At 39.4% G+C, this 21,744-nt stretch overlaps 1 protein-coding gene across 1 annotated transcript in view; it reads right to left on the reverse strand.

The window, feature by feature from the left end:
• Nucleotides 1-2,787: 2,787 nt before the first annotated feature.
• Nucleotides 2,788-21,744, reverse strand: part of TOP2A (DNA topoisomerase II alpha) — a 35,168-nt gene continuing 16,211 nt past the window's right edge. The window contains exons 20-35 of the mRNA XM_053570852.1: nt 20,834-20,982; nt 19,044-19,275; nt 18,179-18,313; nt 17,868-18,068; nt 17,538-17,733; nt 14,525-14,616; nt 14,255-14,419; nt 13,781-13,864; nt 12,068-12,250; nt 11,457-11,547; nt 8,941-9,093; nt 7,819-7,945; nt 7,558-7,601; nt 6,162-6,299; nt 4,165-4,364; nt 2,788-3,850 (exon numbers count right to left, since the gene is read on the reverse strand). Coding sequence (XP_053426827.1) covers nt 3,722-3,850; nt 4,165-4,364; nt 6,162-6,299; nt 7,558-7,601; nt 7,819-7,945; nt 8,941-9,093; nt 11,457-11,547; nt 12,068-12,250; nt 13,781-13,864; nt 14,255-14,419; nt 14,525-14,616; nt 17,538-17,733; nt 17,868-18,068; nt 18,179-18,313; nt 19,044-19,275; nt 20,834-20,982 — 2,319 coding nt within the window. The 3' untranslated portion in view covers nt 2,788-3,721. The remainder of the gene's footprint in view (nt 3,851-4,164; nt 4,365-6,161; nt 6,300-7,557; nt 7,602-7,818; nt 7,946-8,940; nt 9,094-11,456; nt 11,548-12,067; nt 12,251-13,780; nt 13,865-14,254; nt 14,420-14,524; nt 14,617-17,537; nt 17,734-17,867; nt 18,069-18,178; nt 18,314-19,043; nt 19,276-20,833; nt 20,983-21,744) is intronic.

Here is a 21,744-nt window from a genome sequence, read left to right on the forward strand (position 1 = left end):
ACTGTATCAGCAAGGAACTGCTATTTAAATTCGAACATTTCTAGAGCAGCAGATTTGGGATTAAGCTGCTTCTTGTGATGGACACGACTGTCTTTTTTTTTTTTTGTAGAGACAGAGTCTCACTGTACCGCCCTTGGTAGAGTGCCCGTGGTGTCACACAGCTCACAGCAACCTCTAACTCTTGGGCTTACGCGATTCTCTTGCCTCAGCCTCCCGAGCAGCTGGGACTACAGGTGCCCGCCACAATGCCTGGCTATTTTTTTTGTTGCAGTTTGGCCGGGGCTGGGTTTGAACCCGCCACCCTCGGCATATGGGGCCGGGGCCCTACTCACTGAGCCACAGGCACGGCCCACGACTGTCTTCTATTAATAGTTTTAGGACCAGATTGGAAAAGTCAGCCTTTCTAATGGAAGAGGATCAAGTGAACAATTCCTAAGTTAAGAAGAGGAACTCTATGTGACTTTATTATCACTTTTTTGTTTGTTTTTGCAGTTTTTGGCTGGCGCCCTACCCCTTTGAGGCATAGGCGCCACCCTCTATGTGACTATCAGCAGCACTTGGAACTGAGACTGACATATCTACTCTCCTAAGTCAGTCATCCTGGGTTCTTTAGATACCAGAAGGTTCTGAGGTTTTTTGACATAGGCCACAGACATCCTGCTTAGTCTTGCAGTGGTATGGCATATGGGTGAAAGAAAAAAAAACACTTGCAGTCAATTCCTGGCATTGTACAGTCCAGCATCATATTAGAACTATAATCCATGTTACTTTTATAACCAGAAAATAAATGAGTTATTTTCATTTTGAAAGAAAATGTTAATTTGCTATGTTTATAAATTATAGTAAAGTACAAAGAAAACAAAAACTATCCCCAAATCTCATTGACCCAGTAGAAAGCAGGTGACATTTTGGGGCAACTTGCAATATACCTTTTGAAGTGCATAGCAGTGGTTCTCAAACTTTAGTGTACATCAGATTTAACTTGTTAAATCAGTGTTCAGTGGTTCTGGGGTGGGCTCAGGTCATTTCAATTTCTAACAAGCTTCCAGGTGATGCTGACTTAGTGCTGATCCACAATGAGAAGCACTGGTATGTAGTTTGCACTGTGGTTTACCAGGATGCAGTGGATCCTACTTGGAAAAGCCAAGCATCTTTTGGGAACTTGTTAGTAATGCAGAACCTCAGGCCCCACCCAAGACCTACTGAGAATCTATAATTTTATAAGCTAAGGAATTTTTTTTTAACAGTCTCACTTTGTCATCCTTGGTAGAGTGCTCTGGTGTCACAGCTCACAGCAACCTCAAACTCTTGGTCTCATGCAATCCTCTTGCCTTAGCCTCCTGAATAACTGGGACTTAGGCACCTGCCACAATGCCTAGCTAGTTTTTCTATTTTTAGTAGAGACCGGGTCTCACTCTTGCTCAGGTGGTTCACTTGCCTCAGCCTCCCAGAATGTTAGGATTACAGGCGTGAGCCACTATGCCCGGCCAATGTCCTATTGTTGTGTGTGGTCCTTTAGGTTGATTTCCATTTTATTACAAATACTTCAATAAACATCTTGGTATGTGGTTTTGAGATAACTGTTGATTCATAAGCAATTTTAGGACAGCTCTTGTACACTTTGCCCACTTTCCCCCAATCTTGCAAAATTATATCAAAACTAGGGCATTGATACTGATGAAACCCACTAATCTTTTTTAGATTTCCTTCTACATGTATCCATGTTTGTGTTTACATAGTTGGTTTTTTTTTTTTTGAGACAGGGTCTCACTTTGTTGTCCAGGCTAGAATGTAGTGCATCATCATAGCCCACTGCAACCTCAAACTCCTGGACTCACAGGATCCTCCTGCCCCAGCCTCCCCAGTAGGTGGGACTATAGGTATGTACCACCAAGCCTGGCTAATTTTTCTAATTTGTTAGCTCATACTTAGTTTTCTATTTTTCTCTTTTTTTTTTCTATTCTTCTCTTGAACTAAATTCCTTAAAGTGAGAATTTTAGGCCAAAAGCTCAGCCTTTTTGTCCAGATTTCTTTGAAAGGATTAATTTCTCCATATCTTTGTCAACACTACTCTTGGGGATATGTTTAGTTCATTCCTTTATAACTTAAGATTTCTTTTTTTGTAACTGTTTTTTTTTTTTTGTAGTTTTTGGCTGGGGCCAGGCTTGAACCCACCACTTCCAGTATATGGGGCTGGCGTCCTACTCCTTGAGCCCAGGAGTCACTCAATAGTTTTGTCTTTGATATTTAAATATTTAGCGTATTTGAATTTAATTTTGATGTAACATGTGAGGTAGTAATTGGATTTTCTAAAATCATTTTTTCTAAATGGATCAGCAATTTACTGACACTATCAAGTAGTTGACTTAGGTTATCAAAATAATTGTTAAAGTAAGGAATCTTTTAAAAAAAGGAAATGGCCAGGAGCAATGGCTTACGCCTGTGATTGATCCCAACACTCTGGGAGGCTGAGGCTGGTGGATTACCTGAGCTCACAGGTTCAAGACCAGCCTGAGCCAGAGTGAGACCTCATCTCTAAAATAACCAGGTGTTGTGGTAGGCACCTGTAGTCCCAGCTACTTGGGAGGCTGAGGCAAGAGAATCGCTTGAGCCCAAGAGTTTGAAGTTGCTGTGAGCTGTGACGCCATAGTACTCTACCAAGGGCAACATAACTCTGTCTCAACACAACTCTGTCTCAAAAAAAAGAAAGAAACGAAGGCTATGTTTTAATGTAAGGAAAAGGGTATATATGTGGATTAAAAAAAAGGCATTCAGTGGCTTGCAATATTTAGAATATTTTATTAAACTACAAAATTGTTGGAATTAAGCTACATAGAAAAACAAGAGAAAATATTTACAAAAACATTGATAACATCACTCAGGGCACACACATGTAAAAATGTAGAAATGTCTTGAACAGTTTACATATTAAAATCATGAAAATTCCCCAAATGGAGCTAACAGGTTACTGCTTAGAATTGATACAATACGTTAGATCTTGGAGCAAACGTTGTCTTCAGTCTTATGGAATCCAGTCTCGCCTAGAAACTTGTTTCTCTCTTTGGGAGATTCAGACTCAGAGGCAGAGGGATAAGCCAAGAGTTGAATAGTCACATAAGTGGTCTAATTATCTTCATCCTGCTGACTGTGTTGAGGTTATACAGAAACAGCCAAAGTTATTTTGCTTTTTAGCCTCTGTTGACATTCAGAAGGATATGAGCAATTTCTCATTGCTTCAACAAAATTCAGCACATAAAAGTTTGAGCATAGAGTATTTGTACTAGAACTATAAAGTTCTATCTGATAATTACTTGTAAAACTAAGATAAAACAATTAATTATAGTCTATCTCATATTTACTGAAAATTAAGGCAGACTGACACTTTTAAACCAAAGTGCTATATAGTTTGAACTTAATTGAATGGGTCAATAAACAATTTATGCTGCCCAGAAAAGCTTAACATCAGGCTTTAAAGACAAAACAGACTCAAAACATTGACAAAGCAGAAAAGAAAACAATGCCTTTGAGATGGTCACTATTTCAACAGTATTACCGAAAGCTAACGGATACTGGGGCTCCACTTAACTCTACTTTGATGGTCTTTTATTGAAAATGCCTTCTCCAAACTAAATTCAGAGGGGAGGAAATTAAGAGCTTCAGATGACTTTAAAACCAGTCTTGGGCTCAGTAAAACAGTTACTTAAAATAATCATCTCACATTTTAAAATAGATCATCTTCATCTGACTCTTCGATATACTTTATAGGTTTCTTTGCCCGTCTGGATTTTCCCCGAGGAGACACTGCTGAGTCAAAATCCAGGTGGAAGTCATCACTCTCCCCCTTGGGTTTCTACAAGAAAAAAAGTCCAGGTAATTTGTGCAATGTAAACCTGACAGCATCATTCCAGTGTAAAAAAATTTATCAGACTACAATTCAAGTTTTCTACCTTCTACCAAGAAGTAAGGAGCAGATATAAGGCCAACTCTCCCAACTGACTAATTAAGTGGGATATTTAACTTTGTTACAACTAAACTACATACAATAAAAGCTAATGGGTTATGAGATTTAAATTGAATTTCTTAAAAATATGCCAAGTTATTAAGAACAAAGGCTGAGCTCTGTTTCAGAACATCTATAGCAAAAGGACTAACTAGAATACTCACTTTGCTTGTGACTGCTTTAGAAATAATTTTCTTAAAACTAGAGTCAGAATCATCAGAAGTAGATGGCTTTCTTTTGCGTTGATTCTTGGTTTTGGCAAGATCAGGCTTTTCAGAGACACCAGAATTCAAGGCTGGATTCCTTTTGGTTCCTTTTGGAGCAGCCCTTTTTTGGGCACCAGTGGTAGAGGTAGAAGACTGACCTGCAAATCAACACAGGTAATTTATCATTGGCACTCTTGGATGAAAAAAAAAATCTTTTTTTGAGACAGAGTTTCACTTTATCACCCTCAGTAGAGTGCTATGACATCACAGCTCACAGCAACCTCCAACTCCTGGGTTTAGATAATTCTCTTGCCTCAGCCTCCCAAGTAGGTGGGACTACAGGTGCCTGCCACAATGCCCGGTTATTTTTTTGTTGTTGTTGCAGTTTGGCCGGGGCTGGGTTTGAACCCTCCACCCTCGGTATATGGGGCTGGCGCCCTACTCACTGAGCCACAGGCACGGCCCATGGATGAATTTTTCATAGTGAACATTTTTTAGCAACCTGATGTCCATAAATTTGACACAGGAGAAGACAATCTAAAAAGAGCTGAAAAAACATTGGAGAATCAAAGTTTTTATTTTTTTTTTGAGACAGAGTCTCATTATGTCGCTCTTGGTAGAGTACTGTAGCGTCACAGCTCACAGCAACCTCAAACTCTTGGGCTCAAGTGATTCTCTTGCCTCAGCTTCCCAAGTAGCTGGAACTACCAGTGCCCCCACAATGCCCGGCTATTTTTTTTTATTGCAGTTGTCACTGTTGTTTAGCTGGCCTGGGTTGGGTTCGAACCCACCAGCCTGGGTATATGTTGCCAGTGTCCTACCAACTAAGCTATGGGCACCAAGCCAAAGTTTTTATTTTTTTGCCTAAGCTGGAGTGCAGTTGTATGATCATAGCTCACTGTAGCCTTAAATTCCTGGGCTCAAGTGATCCTTTCATCTCAGGCACCTGAATAGTTGGGATTACAGGGGTAAGCCTGGCTAATTTTTTTTTTTTTTCGTTTTTTTGAAACAGTCTCACTTTGTCACCCTTGGTAGAGTGCCATGGTGTCATAGGTCACAGCAACCTCAAACTTTTGGGCTCAAGTGATTCTCTTGCCTTGACCTCCCAAGTACCTGCCCAGCTAGTTTTTCTATTATTAGTAGAGATGGAGTCTCACTCTGGCTCAGGCTGGTTTCAAACTCCCGAGCTCAAGGAATCCACCTGCCTTGGCCTCCCAAAGTGCTAGATTACTGGCATGAGCCACCTTGTCTGGCCTTGCCTGGCTAATTTTTTTAAAAATTATTTTTTGTAAAGATGGGAACATCTCACTATGTTGCCTAGGCTGGTTTTAAACTCCTGGCCTCCCCAATATGCTGGTATTAGCTATTGTGCAAAGTATTGTTAAGCATTCATTTTTCAAAAAATGTTTCATTTTAACTATTTGCAACTGCTTATAAATACTATCCCTGTCACAGAAATGAGGTAGATAAAATGTAGTATTATGAGGCTCAGCCCCCTTAGCACAATGGTTGTGGCACCAGCCACATACACCGAGGTTAGCAGGTTGGAACCTGGCCTGGGTCAGCTAAACAACAATGACAACTGCAACAACAACAAAATTAGCCAGGCATTGTGGCTGGCGCCTGTAGTTCCAGCTACTAGGAAGCCTGAGACAAGAGAATCGCTCAGGCCCAAGAGTTTGAGGTTGCTGTGAGCTGTGACGCCACAACACTCTACCGTGGGTGACATAGTGAGACTGTCTCAAAAAAAAAAAAAAAAAAAAGTAGTATTCTGAGAAACATGATTTGAAACCTTTTGACTACCAATTTTAATTATAAAATACTAAGAGAAACTGCTTCCATTTGGAAAAGGTTTCATTTCAACATCAATAGTAAGTTTTGGAAATTAAAATTGAAATTGAGTTGTAGAAACCAGTTAATTCCAATATTAAACCATCTCAAAGATATAGGCTTACTTTTTGCTGCTGTCTTCTTCACTGTCACCTTCTTTTTAGAATCTGGGTTTATACTTTCAGTTTCAGCTGAGAAATCAGAAGCAGAAGGGCTTGAAGAAAGTTGTACATTGTCTTTATCATCAGCCTCAAGGTTCTTTTCTTCAGATGCAAAGGTAGACAACACTTATAAGCAATGCATGAAAATCTATGTACTGCTTTGTCTCTGCTATGAATTACTATCTAAAAACTATGCTTGTAAGGCTGGGTGTGGTGGCTCATGCCTATAATCCGAGCACTTTGGGAGGCCAAAGTGGGTGGATTGCTTGAGGTCATGAGTTTGAGACCAGCATGAGCAAGAGGGAGAACTGGTCTCTAGTAAAAATAAAAAAATGAGGCAAAAGGGGCGGCGCCTGTGGCTCAGTGGGTAAGGCACCAGCCCCATATACCGGGTTCAAACCCGGCCCCCGGCCAAACTGCAACCAAAAAATAGCCGGGTGCTGTGGCGGGTGCCTGTAGTCCCAGCTACTCGGGAGGCTGAGGCAAGAGAATCGCTTAAGCCCAGGAGTTGGAGGTTGCTGTGAGCTGTGTGAGGCCACGGCACTCTACCGAGGGCCATAAAGTGAGACTCTGTCTCTACAAAAAAAAAAAATGAGGCAAAAGGATCACTTGAACCCAAAAGTTGGAGGTTGCTGTGAGCTATGACACCATTGCACTCTATTGAGGTTGACAAAGTAAGACTATGTCTCAAAAAAGAAAAAAGAAAAAAGAAACCAAACCAACAAATAAACTACACCTGTGACTTTTCTGGAATATTTAAAATACAATCTTACAACTTTGTTTTAATTTCTGAATTCCTTGTCAGCAAGAACAGTTTTTTTCTTTTTTTTTTGAGACAGTCTCACTTTGTTGCTCTGGGTAGAATGCTGTGGTGTCATAGTTCAGAGCAACCTCAAATCTTGGGATCAAATGATCCTCTTGCCTCCTGACTAGCTAGGACTACAGGCTCCCTCTACAACACCAAGCTACTTTTCTAGTAGAGATGGGGTCTCACTTTTGCTCAGGCTGGTCTTGAGCTCCTGAGTTCAGGTGATCAACCCACCTCAGCCTCCTACAGTGCTAGGAATACAGGTGTGAGTGAGCCACCACATCTGGCCTTGTGAGAACAGTTTTAATTTCTTTTTTATCTCTAGGACCTAGTACAGTATCTGACAAGCAATAGGATTAGTTTTAATGTATCGAATATAGAATGTGTTTATGTACAAAACTAAACCTAATGAACGACATCAACATAATACTAACAAAATATCAAAATTATTTTCAATGAAAGCATTTGTATAACATAGCCAGGATTAGAACCCAGTTGGATCAAAGTGTCCCAATAGGGTAGATGTCTCACTACTTTTATTTAAATACATACCTGACATGGCACTCTTCTGTGGCTTCTGTTCTTTGTCAGTATGTCTAGAATAAAAAAAAAACGTGACAATCAATTCTAAATACATCAAATAGGTCTCTCTCATCTTTTCTTCTTCGTGAGAGGGACATATTTTCAACTCTCTTTGTAAGTGCTCTAAACTTTCTCTTTGTTATGTTAAAATAAAATAATGTGTTGAATAACAAACAATATATCATCTACTATTAAAAAACAATCAGGAAATAGTCCACATAACATACTTACTTTGGGGAAGTTTTGGTTTTTGGTGGACTAGCATCTGACAGGACAAAATCTTCGTCTTGATTTGTTTCTTTATCAAAATCTGAGAAATCTTCATCTGAGTCCAAATCCATTGTGAATTTGGCTTTTGCTATTAAAAACATACATATACAAGGAATCAGAGAGCAATAGGAGAGAATATTTTTGTTTTGAGATAAGTCCCTCTGTTTGTTGCCTTGGGCTAAAGTGCAATGGCATCACCATAGCTCACTGCTGCCTCAAAACTACTCTTGGGCTAAAGCAATCCTCCCACCTCAGCCTCCCAAGTAGCTGGGGTTACATGTGTGTGCCACCACACCTGGTTAATTTTTCTATTATTTAATATAGTCAGGGTCTTGTTTGTTGCTAAGGTTGATCTCAAAACTCTTTATCTAAAGCAATCCTCCTGCCTCTGCCTATCAAAGTGGTAAGATTAGAGGTTTGAGTCACCATACCCATTTAGGAGAAACATATAATTCATAGATCGATGTAACATTTCATGAATATTTTAGCTTCAGTTTAATCTTTTAAAAGATGCTTCCATTTTCCAAAAATTTAATAAAATTTACAGGCAGTCCTTGAGTTATGAAAGTCCAACTTACATACAACTTGCATGTATGAACAGAAGCTATTACAGGTAATAGGTAAATGTTAACTGTCGCAACTTACATACCAAATTCTACTGAAGAACAAACCTATGAAACCTTGATTGTAATCCAGGGACTGCCTATAATACTCTACAAGGTAGTAAATTTCTGGGATTAAGTACTCTGAAGTTTATTTATTTTATTTATTTATTTTTTGAGACAGAGTAGTCACCCTGGGTAGAGTGCTGTGGTGTCACAGCTCACAGCAACTTTCAACTCTTGGGCTTAAGCGATTCTCTTGTCTCAGCCTCCCAAGTAGCTGGGACTACAGGCGCCTGCCACAACGCCCAGCTATTTTTCTGTAGCAGTTGTCATTGTTGCTTTAGCTGGTCCAGGCCAGATTCGAACCCGCCAGGCTCCGTGTATGTAGCTGATACCCTACCCACTGAGCTATGGGTGCTGCCTTTGAAGTATATTTAAATCTTATAGCATATCTAGAATGTTCTTTTGTTTTCCTTACTTGATACTGCCCGGGGCTTTTTTTCTCGTGCCGGGACATCAAAATTACTTTCATTACTGCTCATATCTGATTCTGAATCAGACCAGGGATTTCTCTTCTTTCCTTTTGAGATTGGTTTAAATGGCAATGTAGTTTGTTTCTTTGTCTTGGTACCTAGAAGTGAGAAATTCTTTTATTTATAAATTATTGGAGACAAAGTCTCACTCTGTCATTCTGGGGTTGAGTGCCTTGGCATCATCACAGCTCACAGAAACCTCACACTCTTGGGCTCAAGAGATCCTCAATGCCTCAGTCTCCCAAGTAGCTGCAACTATAGGTGTCTGCCACAATGCCTGCTAATTTTTCTATTTTTAGTAAGAGACAGGTTCTCGCTCTTGCTCAAACTGGTCTTGAACTCCTGAGCTCAAGCAATCAGCCCAATTCAGCCTCCCAGAGTGCTAGGATTATAGGCATGAGCCACCATGCCCAGCTGGCCTTTAAATATTCTTAGACTCACTTTTCTCCAACTATCATCCATCTATCCTTCCAATGTTTACTGAACACTGTAATAGTACTAGGAATACAACAGTGAACCTAGTTCCTGTTTTTGTGGTGCATATAGCTTAGTCATTTAATTTCATAAATATATATGTTTATGTGGATAGGGTGTACATACATACATATATACCTAAATTAAAATTTTTAATTAAAAAATTAAAACTTCATGCTTCAAAAAACTATCAAGAAAATATCCGCAAATTATCTGATAAGGGACTAGCGTCTAGAATATATAAATAACTCTTGTAGCTCCATAATAAAAAGACAACCCAATTAAGTAATGAACAAAGGCTCATAGCAACCTCAAACTCTTGGGTTCAAGCGATCCTCCTGCTTCATCCTCCCAAGTAACTGGGACTATATAGGTGCCTGCCACAGTGTCCTGCTAATTTTTCTGTTTTTAGTAGAGATGGGGTCTTGCTCTTGCCTGGGCTGGTCTTGAACTCCTGGCTTCAAGTGATCTCCATTTGTGGCATCCCAAAGTAAGGGATTATAGGAATAAGCCATGGTAGCAGGCCTAATGGGTTCAGTTTTTCTTTTAGGGGTGATAAATTGTTCTAATACTCTGTGACTACATACATTCATGGTAAATACGAAATACATACTAAATGGTAAATGGGTAAATTTAGTATGTGAGTATCTCATTAAGTTTGGTGTTTTTTTTTGGGGTGGTGGTGGTGGACAGAGTCTCACTATGTTACTCTCAATAGAGTGCTTTGGCGTCACAGCTCATAGCTACCTTCAACTCTTGGGCTTAAGCAATTAGCTTGCCTCAGCCTCCCAAGTAGCTGGGACTACAGGTGCCTGCCACAATGCTCAGCTATTTTTTTTTTGTTGTTGTTGTTGTAGTTGTCATTGTTGTTTGGCAGGCCTAGGCTCGAACCTGCCAGCCCTGGTGTATGTGGCCAGCGCCCTAGCCGCTGAGCTACAGAAGCTGAGCCAATAAGTTTGTTTTTAAAAAGGTAGAAACTCAGGCTCAGCTCCAGTAGCTTAGTGGTTACAGTGCCAGCTACATACGCTGAGGCTGGTGGGTTTGAACCCGGCCTGGGACAGCTAAATAACAATGACAACTGCAACAAAAAATAGCTGGGCGTTGTGGCAGGTGCCTGTAGTTCCAGCTACTCAGGAGGCTGAGGCAAGAGAATTGCTTAAGCCCAAAAGTATGAGGGTGCTGTGAGCTGTGACTCAATGGCACTTTAAGGAGGGCAACATAGTAAGACTCTGTCACCAAAAAAGGAAAAAAAGGAAGAAACTCAGTAAAGGCAAAATCGAATGGTTAATAGAATTGTTAATTCTATTTGTTTACTTAGTGATTACCTATATCTTAGGCATGATATTGAACTCTAGAGACTACACAGACATGACTAAGATGTGATCACTGCCCTCAAGAAGCTTCAGATATTAGAACTTTGTAATTGGTTAGAAAGTGAAATCTAATTAACTGGATGTTTTCTTATATTCCACCTAAGGAATTCAAATTAGCCATTTCATTACAAAATGATCTTTTCTTTTTTTTTTTGGGGAAAGAGCCTCAAGCTGTCACCCTGGGTAGAGTGCTGTGGCGTCACAGCTCACAGCAACCTCCAAATCCTGGGCTTAAGCGATTCTCTTCAGCCTCCCAAGTAGTTGGAACTACAGGTGCCTGCCACAACCCTGGCTATTTTTTGGTTGTAGTTGTCATTGTTGTTTGGCAGGCCCGGGCTGGATTCGAACTCGCCAGCTTTGGTATATGTGGCTGGCACCTTAAGTTTAAGCTGCTTGAGCTACAGGTGCTGAGCCACAAAACTATATTTTCTAAAATGAATCAAATCCTAAGGGCACTATTAGGGAGGTCCAAGTAAAATTCACATGCTGTTCTTCATGTTACTCAATTCAATTCAACTTAACAAAAATGTTTTAAACCTCTCTGTGTAATATACTAGGTAACAAACATAATTTAATGTTAACTGTATGCCATTTTCCTTAAAATGTTATAATACCTGGTTCTCTTTTCAGTTTCTTCTCTAATCTTTGTTTTAGGCTTTCTAGTTCTACACCATCCTCTTGAGGCTTTCCTTCAGTATTTTCACTCTAAAAGACAGCAAGACAAAAATGTCAAGTTCTCTGGATGGAAGTGGAACACATTATTCTTAGTAAAGCATCACAAGAATGGAGAAGCATGAATCCTATGTACTCAATTTTGATATGAGGACAATTAATGACAATTAAGGTTATGGGGGGGAAGGAAGGAGGAGGGGCGGGGCCTTGGTGCATGCCACACCTTCTGGGGGCAAGACATGATTGCAAGAGGGACTTTACCTACCAAATGCAATCAGTGTAACCTGGCTTATTGTACCCTCAATGAATCCCCAACAATAAAAAAATAAAAAAATAAAAATAATAAAAAAAAAAGTCAAGTTCTGACAACGTATTATTTGGAATAAATATACAGTCAAATAAACATTAAAAAAGTAGGCACATAAGAAAGGAAAGTTATGGTTAGATAAAAGAAATTCCAAACTATGGAATTAGAAATAGTTTGATATAAATTATTCAATTTTAAGTGGAAAAATGCTTTAAATATTTTATGTATACATTTCCACAGTATTACCTTTATTTTCTTTTTATTTTTCTTTTCTGCCTCTGCTTTCATTTCTGTGGTTACTTGGGGAATGACTCTTTTTCCATGTGGAGAAGGCAAAACTTCAGCCATTTGTGTTTTTTTCCCCTTTGTTTTTCCCCCTTTCCCAGAAAGTCCAACTTGTTCATCTTGTTTTTCCTTGGCTTCTACAGCCTACAAAAGGAATATAAAAAAGCAAGTTTGTAATCTAAAAAATTTATGACAAACTGTTCTGTACCACATACAGTATCAACAATAGTTAACATATAATTAAGGCACACTTTGAAATGGTAGGTGTGAAGACAGATGATTGGATTCCTCTATTCCTGATTCTACTACTTAACTTTTGTGAGGATAACAAGGGGAACTGAGTTAAGGATAAAATATATACATACATATATATTTGTAAACTCACATAAGATGTGATATAAGTAATGTACAATTATTTAATTAACTGATTACAATGAGCTGGACACCATACTGAAGTACAATAATAAAATTTTGTATATTAAGTTTAATTTATAAAATGTGACTTTTTAAAATGTTGGGAAACAAGCATTATTAGAGAGATTTATGTATCAAAGGATCTTCTGAAATTGTCTGACTGGCTAGCTCTGAAGATAAATTGGTTTTCAGGTTGACTTGGGGGACTAGGTTGATCTTCTTCCACATGTAAGCTCTTTTTATCTTCTCAGTCCTAATAAGTTCCATCTTTTATAAAAAATCAACTCCTGACCTTTCCTCTCTTTGTCCACCAACTTCTGGGTAGCACGTTCCCTGTTATCATTTTACATTATTCCGACTAGTACTTAATAGTCTATTTCTTTATATGTTATTTTGGAATGTATCTTTATGCCTCCTATATCCTTCCTACTGACAACTGTGAAATTTTTTTTTTTTCTTTTAGAGACGGAGTCTCACTTTTATTGCTGTTGGTAGAGTGCTGTGGCATCACAGCTCACAGCAACCTCCAGCTCTTGGGCTTAGGTGATTCTCTTGCCTCAGCCTCCCAAGTAGCTGGGACTATAGGTGCCAGCCACAACGCCCGGCTATTTTTTTTTTTTGCTGTTTTTGGCCGGGGCTGGGTTTGTACCTGCCACCTCTGGCATATGGGGCCAGCGCCCTACTCCTTTGAGCCACAGGTGCCACCCAACGCCCGGCTATTTTTTATTTATTTATTTATTTTTTATTTTTTCTTTGGTAGAGACAGAGTCTCACTTTATGGCCCTCGGTAGAGTGCCATGGCCTCACACAGCTCACAGCAACCTCCAACTCCTGGGCTCAAGCGATTCTCTTGCCTCAGCCTCCCGAGTAGCTGGGATTACAGGCGCCCACCACAACGCCCGGCTATATTTTTTATTTTATTATTATTATTATTATTTTGTTGTTGCAGTTTGGCCAGGGCCGGGTTTGAACCCACCACCCTTGGTATATGGGGCCGGTGCCCTACTCACTGAGCCACAGGTGCCGTGCATTTTTCATTTTATTATTATATTTTTTGGACAATTGTGAAATTTCTTGACAAAGAGGTATATTGCTAGAATATGTTAATTAATAATTCTAACGGCTCCTGGCTTGGATCCATTGTAACGGAGACCCCAGGAGTCCAAGTTCGAACTTGCAATAAAATGGCTTTTTTTGCTTTTGCAAAAAAAAAAAATAATAATAATAATAATTCTAACATGGATATTATAAACTACATACCTCTAGTTCTTCAATAAAAACAGCCAAGTCTTCTTTCCACAAATCTGCGGGAGTTTTTTCCTTCAACGTGTCCAGCTCTTGCTCCTTTATAAGATAATTAGAAAGTTGAGCTAATATATGTGCACAAACAGCATTTCCATGCAACACACAATTAATTAATTTTTTTTTTAAGAGAGTCTTGTTTTATCACCCTCAGTAGAGTGCTGTTGTATCACAGCTCACAGCAACCTCCAACTCCTGGGCTTAGGCGATTCTCTTGCCTCAGCCTCCCAAGTAGCTGGGACTACTGGTGCCTGCCACAACGCCTGGCTATTTTTTGTTGCAGTTTGGCCGGGGCTGAGTTTGAACCCGCCATCCTTGGTATATGGGGCCGGCACCTTACCCACTGAGCCACAGGCGCTGCCCAGTTAAATATTTATGTTTACCATTAGAACAAAGCTAAGCAATATGCACTATATCCTATTATCAACTTACTTTTTCATTTCTTAGTTTGCATAGTTCATCTTTCTTTTCTTTGGTTAGATACCAAAGGGGCATATCAAGTAGGTAGTTGAAAGTTGGTCCAGAATCTGTTGCAGAGTCACTTTTTTCAGTGTCCTTTTCATTGTCACTCTCTTCATTTTCTTCTTCATCTGGAACCTAAGGAACAAATTAAAATGAAACTTTTAATAGGATATGTGGGACATAAACATTATATAGTACATAGTCTTCAGCAATATAGAATAGTGCAAACCAAGAAATTACCTTTTGCTGGGCTTCTTTCCAGGCCTTCACAGGATCCGAATCATACCCCCTCTGAATCAGAACTTTAATTAATTCTTTCTTAGGCTTATTTTCTATTAAGAAGATATAAACAGAGGTAATGGTTTTCAGACAGGGTCACAATGTGTTGCTAGACTACAGAGCTGTGGTGCTATCATAGCTATACTATTTTATACCATACCTTCAAACACCTGGCTTGGTTCAAGTGATTCTCCTGTTACAGTGTGCCAAGCAGCTAGGACTACTGGCTATTTTTTTTCATATTTTGTAGATACAGATATCACTATGTTGCCCAGGCTTGTCTCAAATTTTCTGGCCTCAAGTGATCCTCCTACCTTAGCCTCCCAAATTACAGGTGTAAGCCACTGTGCCCAGCCAGTTTTGAGCAGTATTTTAGGAATAGGAATACGGTTTTACCATATTATGTCAGAAAACTAAAACTAGAAATTAAACTGCCTTTGTCCTGCACAAACTTGAACATTCTGATATATAAATCTTCCCCAAACCACTGACAAATGTAAATTACCACAAGGGGGCATTCAAATCACATATGAGGTTGTGATCTAACTAATTCTGAAAAGAACAAGTCAATCAAAACTTACTGATAAACCTCTATCTCAATTACATACTCCCTTTTAAAAACATTTCAAGATTTGTTTTGGCCAATTTTTGTTTTTACATTTTTAAGAGACAGAGTCTCGTTCTGTCACCTAGTCTGGAATGCAATGATAAGATCACAGCTCACTTGTAGGCTAGAACTCTTACACTTAAGTGATCCCCCTGCCTCAGCCTCCTGAGTAGTTAAGATTACAGGTGTATATGCCACCACATCCTGCTAATTAAAAAAATTTTTTTTTGTCTTGCTCTGTTGCCCAGGCTAGCCTCAAAGAAAACTCCCTCCTTAGCCTCCTAAAGTGGTAGTACACTACAGATGTGAGCCAGTGTCCTGGGCAAATTTTCAGAGCCACCTATTCAAAGACTGACTTTTCCTAACCATGGTCCTCCATGCTGTATTCTTTCCCTTTTTCTGTAGTACCGTAGCTCTCTTTCAATGTCTGTGGCAGTCAATTTATTATGCTTTGAGGGACATATTCACTAGCTATACAGATAATAAGTTTCAAAGTACACTACCTTTCTTTTTATTTTTTTAAAAACTTTTTATTTTTTCATTTTTATTTATTTTTGAGACAGAGTCTCAAGCTGTCACCGTGGGTACAGTGCCATGGAGTCATAACTCACAACAACCTCCAACTCTTGGGCTCAAGTGATCCTCTTGCCTCAGTTTTTCTACTTTTAGTAGAGATGGGGTCTCGCTTTGCTCAGGCTGGTCTCAAACTCGTGAACTCAAGCAATACACCTGCCTCGGCCTCCCAGAGTGCTAGGATTACAGGAGTGAGCTACCATACCGGCCTTTATTTTTTTTTTGAGACAGAGCCTCATTTTGTCACCCCCAGTAGAGTGCTGTGGCATCATAGCTCACAGCAACCTCAAAATTTTTGGTTCAAGAATTCCTCTTGCCTCAGCCTCCCAAGCAGCTGGGACTACAGGCACCTCACATTGCCTCGCTATTTTTAGAGGCGAGTCTAGCTATTGTGCAGGCTGGTCTCGAACTCCTGAGCTCAAGCCACCCACCCCGGCCTCTCAGAGTGCTAGGATTATAGGCATGAGCCACTGTACCCTGCCTAAAGTACTTTATAATCTAAGAGATTAACTTGACATAGATTACAGTTAGGCCCTCTATATTTATTTCTCAAGGAGACGGAATAGTATTTACTATTTCCTGAATTTCAATCACTTTTACTTTTTATTTTTCTTCAGTCATATCAGTTACTTAGCCTTGCATTAAATAATTATCTGTGAACTAAGGGGGATGACTTACTAGTGTTATTTCTTTAAATATACATGAAAACAAACATGTAACTATTAAGTTAAATGTTTTTGTGTATCATCAGAATACTATCTTGTGATCATCAGAAACTCATGTTTGCCACTATAACTCATTAACGTTACATGGCTTTCCTAGTCCTGGCCAGAGTTGAGCTATTCCCTTTAAACTTCTTTATACTCTAGCACTAGTCAAAACTATTTTCTTGCTGATAACTTAAACCTTGACTTAGGCTCGGTGCCTGTGGCTCAAGCAGTTACGGCGCCAGTCACATACACCTGAGCTGGCGGGTTCGAATCCAACCCGGGCCGGCCAAACAACAATGACGGCTGCAGCCAAAAAATAGCCAGGTGTTGGGGCAGGCGCCTGTAGTCCCAGGTTCTTGGGAGACGGAGGCAGGAGATCACTTGAGCCCAGGAGTTGGAGGCTACTGTGAGCTGTGATGCCATAGCACTCTACCCAGGATGACGGCTTGAGGTTCTGTCTCAAAACAAAAACAAAAACCCTTGACTTAGTTACCTCTAGAATTGAAAGGAAGGAACAAGAAAAGAAGAAAGAAAGGAAAGACCCCTAAAATATGATCCAGTCTTAGATACACTATTTACTAACAAGCCATTTGTAATATTCCTACCTCCTTTTTTTAGGGGTGTGTGTGTCAGATTCATTATCTCGTCTCTTGATCAATCAGTTTATATCAAGTCCTGGAGTTCTCTGTTTTTCTTCCTGTCTAAATGTCAACTCAATCTTGATTTCTCTCAAATGCTTTATCTAGGAAACATTATTTCTTTCAAACTACAAATACCTTATCAGATATTTAAAAGAATACTGGCCAGGTGTGGTGGCTCATGCCTATCTCAGCACTTTGAGAGGCTGAGGCAGATGCTTCAAAACCAGCCTGGGCAACATAGCAAGGCAAGATCCCATCTCTATAAATAAAAACAGCAAAAAACCCCAAACAAACAAAGAAAACCACACTTATGTAAGTCACCAGATAAACTAAATGGATTTTGCTCTCCCTCCTCACCGTTACTTTCCCCAAAAATGCTTAAAGAAAGAAAGTTTGGCATCATTGTCATTTTAGTACAGTCGGGTATTACTATAAAAACATACCAATGATTATTTTGCCATCTATTTTCTCTAATATAAAGCGAGCCTGATTGTTCAGTTTAGCAGATTCAGCACCAAGCATTCCTAAAAGCCATTCTTTTCTTAGCCCATAATATTTAAGCCTGAGTTCATAGAAGTCTCTTAGAATATCCAACACTGTGTCATATTTCTTTAAACAGCCCACGTAGTCAAAAAGTACCTGGAAAATGAAAACAAAATTAGGCCCAAGAATAAATAAATTGGCTAAACTTAAAGATAGCCTAAGAAATGATTTCCTTTTTAAATCTTTAACATAAATTGAAACATAGTTATATCTCACAAAACAAGACGTACCATTGAGTTGCATGTGAGACTAGTTTGGAGTTTGAAGACTTTGTGTAGTCCAACTCTCTCTGCTTCTGCCAGTTTTTCTTCAGTCATCTTTACAATGAATTTCACAGTGGTATCTGTATGGTATTCCTTATAGTCTGTTATGAGAGGGGGTGTCTTCTCAGTGCCATTCAACATGGGTTCCAGAACCTGCTCCTTATAAGTCTAAAGAAAGAAATAATCCTTTTATAAGTTTCTAAAACACAGGCTGCTCCTGAATAGTTAACAGCAATAGTACTATCATAAAACCAAAAAAGAAATCCACAATTACTTACTTGGGTCCATGTTCTGATGGGAAGCTCTGAGATTTCAATGGTTGTGGAATTAAGAATAGCTACTTCACCACTAATCACGTATTGATTTGGAGCCAGCTCTTCAATAGTACCCTTGAAGTTCTTATAACTTGGAAGCTAAATGGGCAGTTTCAAAAACAGTATGTTTTCTAAATGTGATTGATACTAAAGACAGAAATCATAACGGCATTTGACAATAAATCTAACTATAAAGTATAAAATAATTTTATATTTGGATCTTTTTTTTTTTGAGACAGAGTCTCACTTTGTCACCCTTAGTAGAGTACTGTGGCATCACAGCTCAGAGCAACGTCCAACTCTTGGGCTTAGGCGATTCTCTTGCCTCAGCCTCCTGAGTAACTGGGACTACAGGCGCCCACCACAATGCCCAGCTACTTTTTTGTTGCAGTTTGGCTGGGGCCAGGTTTGAACCTGCCACCCTTGGTATATGGGGCGGTACCCTACTCACTAAGCCATAAGTGCCACCCTATTTGAATCTTCTTGTTTTTGAGACAGAACCTCAAGCTGTCACCCTGGGTAGAGTGCTGTAGCATCACAGATCACAGCAACCTCCAACTCCTGGGCTTAAGCGATTCTCTTGCCTCAGTCTCCTATGTAGCTAGGAGTACAGGAACCTGCCACAATGCCCTGCTATTTTTTGGTTTTAGTTGTTATTGTTGTTTGGCAGGCCTGGGCTGGATTCAAACCCGCCAGCTCTGTGTGGCTCTATGTGGCTGGCACATTAGCTGCTTGAGCTACAGGTGCCGAGCCTAGATCTTCTTTAATCATATAGACTACTCATTGAAATTTGAGAAGTAAAAGTTCTTAACATGCACAGAATACTAACCATTGGCAGAGGTTCTTCTCCATCCATCAAACGCCTGATGTTATTGACAACTTCACGAACATCAAAGTTGGGGATTTTGCAGGACCACCCAGTACCTATTCCTTCAGCACCATTTATCAGTACCATAGGTATTATAGGAATGTACCACTCAGGCTCAACTCGTTGGTTATCATCATATAAGAACTTTAATGTATGATCATCTTTTGGTGGAAATAACAACCGAGCCAAAGAGCTAAAGAAAATAATCAAAGAATATTATTTTACAAAAAAATTTACTTTGATACTTTAACTTTCATGGAAAGGACATGTGCTATCTCATATCTATACATGAATGTTACCTTGTCTTTACTTGGGGTCCAGTTCATTTAGCAGTATTTACTGAGTACTTTCTATGTGTCAGGAAGAGGGACATGTCAACAAAGTCTCAGCCCTCAAGGAGCTTACATTCCTGTTCAGGGAGATTGACAATGAACATATACTTTGTCAGGTGGCGGGAGCCTGTGGTCTCAGCTACTCAGGAGGTTGAGGCAGGAATACCGCTTGAGCCCAAGAATTCAAGTTTATTATACTGAGCTATGATGATGCCATTGCACTCCAGCCTGGGCAACAGAGTAAGACTGTCTGATGGAAGGAAAATATGGTAAATTATAATAATTTAGATTAAGATGGGAGTGGTTTAATATTTTTCTAATGGACAGCCCATAGGATTTGCTGATGGATTGAATGGAAGTGTTGAGAAAAGGAATCAAGGGTGACTCTAAGGCATTTGGCTTGAGCAATTAGGATGGCATTCCATTTACTGAGACAGGAAAACTTAAGGGTTTGGTTTTGGACTTATGTTTGAGATACTTATTAAACATCCAAGTGGGAAATGTTGAGAGGGCAGTCAGACATAAAAATTTAGAGTTCAAGGGGAAGGTCAGAACTGGAGATTTAAAAAGCTACAAGATTGGATGGATGGGACATTATTTGGGAAGTGAGTGTAGAAAGACATCTAATGAAGGAACCCTGGGATAGGACAATATTTAGAGATAAGGAAGATGAGAAGATGAGAAGAATCCAGCAAAGAAAGCCTATAAGAAAATCAACAAAGGGCGGCGCCTGTGGCTCAGTGGGTAGGGCGCCGGCCCCATATACCGAGGGTGGCAGGTTTGAACCCGGCCCCGGCCAAACTGTAACAAAAAAATAGCCAGGAGTTCTGGTGGGTGCCTGTAGTCCCAGCTACTTGAGGCTGAGGCAAGAGAATCGCCTAAGCCCAGATGTTGGAGGTTGCTGTGAGCTGTATGCCACAGCACTCTACTGAGGGTGATAAAGTAAGACTATCTCTAAAAAAAAAAAAAAAAAAAAAAAAAAAATCAACAAAGTCTATTGTCATAGACACTAAATAAAGTGTCAAGAAGGATAGAGAAATCAACAAATGTGTTGAACGCCACTAAAGGGCTGAATAAGATGATAGTTGAAACTGATCGTTTATAATCTACTTTCCATAGAGTTGTAAAGGAGTACAATTTCACTTGTTATACTTAGGAAGAATCAAAGTCTTGTTTACTCAGACCCAAACTCTGTATCAGGGTTTCTCTAACTCAGCACTATTGACATTTTGGCCTGGATAATTCTTTGTTGTGGGGGGCTGTCCTGTGTATTATTGGGTATTTATAGCAGAACCCTTAATCTCTGCCCACTAGATGACAAAATTTTCAGATTAATGGAATTTTTGTATTTGTCAACTAAACCGCACATTGCTTTAAAACTAGAAATGGCAATTCACTAGAAATTGAAAGCATACCTACCTAAGCATTGTGAAAATGTATCGAGGACTAGCAGAATCCTTGCCACCATGTAGCCTGGTACCAAACTGACCAATAGGCCGCAAGAGGTTTAAATTATTACTACCCACAAAATTCTGAGCCAAATTGATAATGGTCATCATCAGTGACATCTGGGGGAAAAAAAGATCTATTAATCTGACCTGTAGGTTTTTAATAATACACATACAGTATTAAGACCAAGCCTCACGATATCCTGTAAGATCTTATAAGGTTTAATTGTTTGGTGACTTTTTCCAAATAAATAGATGGCAGAAGTTGTAGCTAAACCTAAGACTTCTGGCTCCAAGTTCAGGGCTCTTGTCCTCCAACAACATGTATCTATTAAATCCTAGATCCTCTCCTTACCCTTGGCAAAATGGAATATTTCCTCTTAATACGTAGTTCATTTCTCTTCTAGCATCATTTTATTCTACAGTGGTGAGTGTATTGACCCTCTGGCTAAACTGTTATTATACCTTGAAGGTAGGGAACATATTTTATCTTTGTATGCCCGTACATGATAGGCATTTGTTAATGTTTGTTGGGTGGGGTGGCGCCTGTGGCTCAGCGGGTAGGGCGCCAGTCCCATATGCCGGAGGTGGCGGGTTCAAACCCAGCCCCGGCCAAAAAAAAAAAAATATGTTTGTTGGGTGAACATTTACTGAGTCCCCACTATATTTTGATTTAAAGCAACAAGTAAGACAACTCTTTACATAGTCTAGAAACTTAACACAATCTAATTCTTTAAAAACTTTTACATAATGAATGCAAAAAAGCAACTAAATCACAAAATAAAAAAGGAATTTCATGTTGATATAAAGTTAAACAATTCAGAAATATGTAAAAAATGAAAAGTTGCCCTTTCTAATTCTCAGAAATAACTAATGTGAACA

This window comes from Nycticebus coucang, chromosome 18 (genome assembly GCF_027406575.1).
Source record: "Nycticebus coucang isolate mNycCou1 chromosome 18, mNycCou1.pri, whole genome shotgun sequence".
In the NCBI taxonomy this organism is placed as follows: domain Eukaryota; kingdom Metazoa; phylum Chordata; class Mammalia; order Primates; family Lorisidae; genus Nycticebus; species Nycticebus coucang.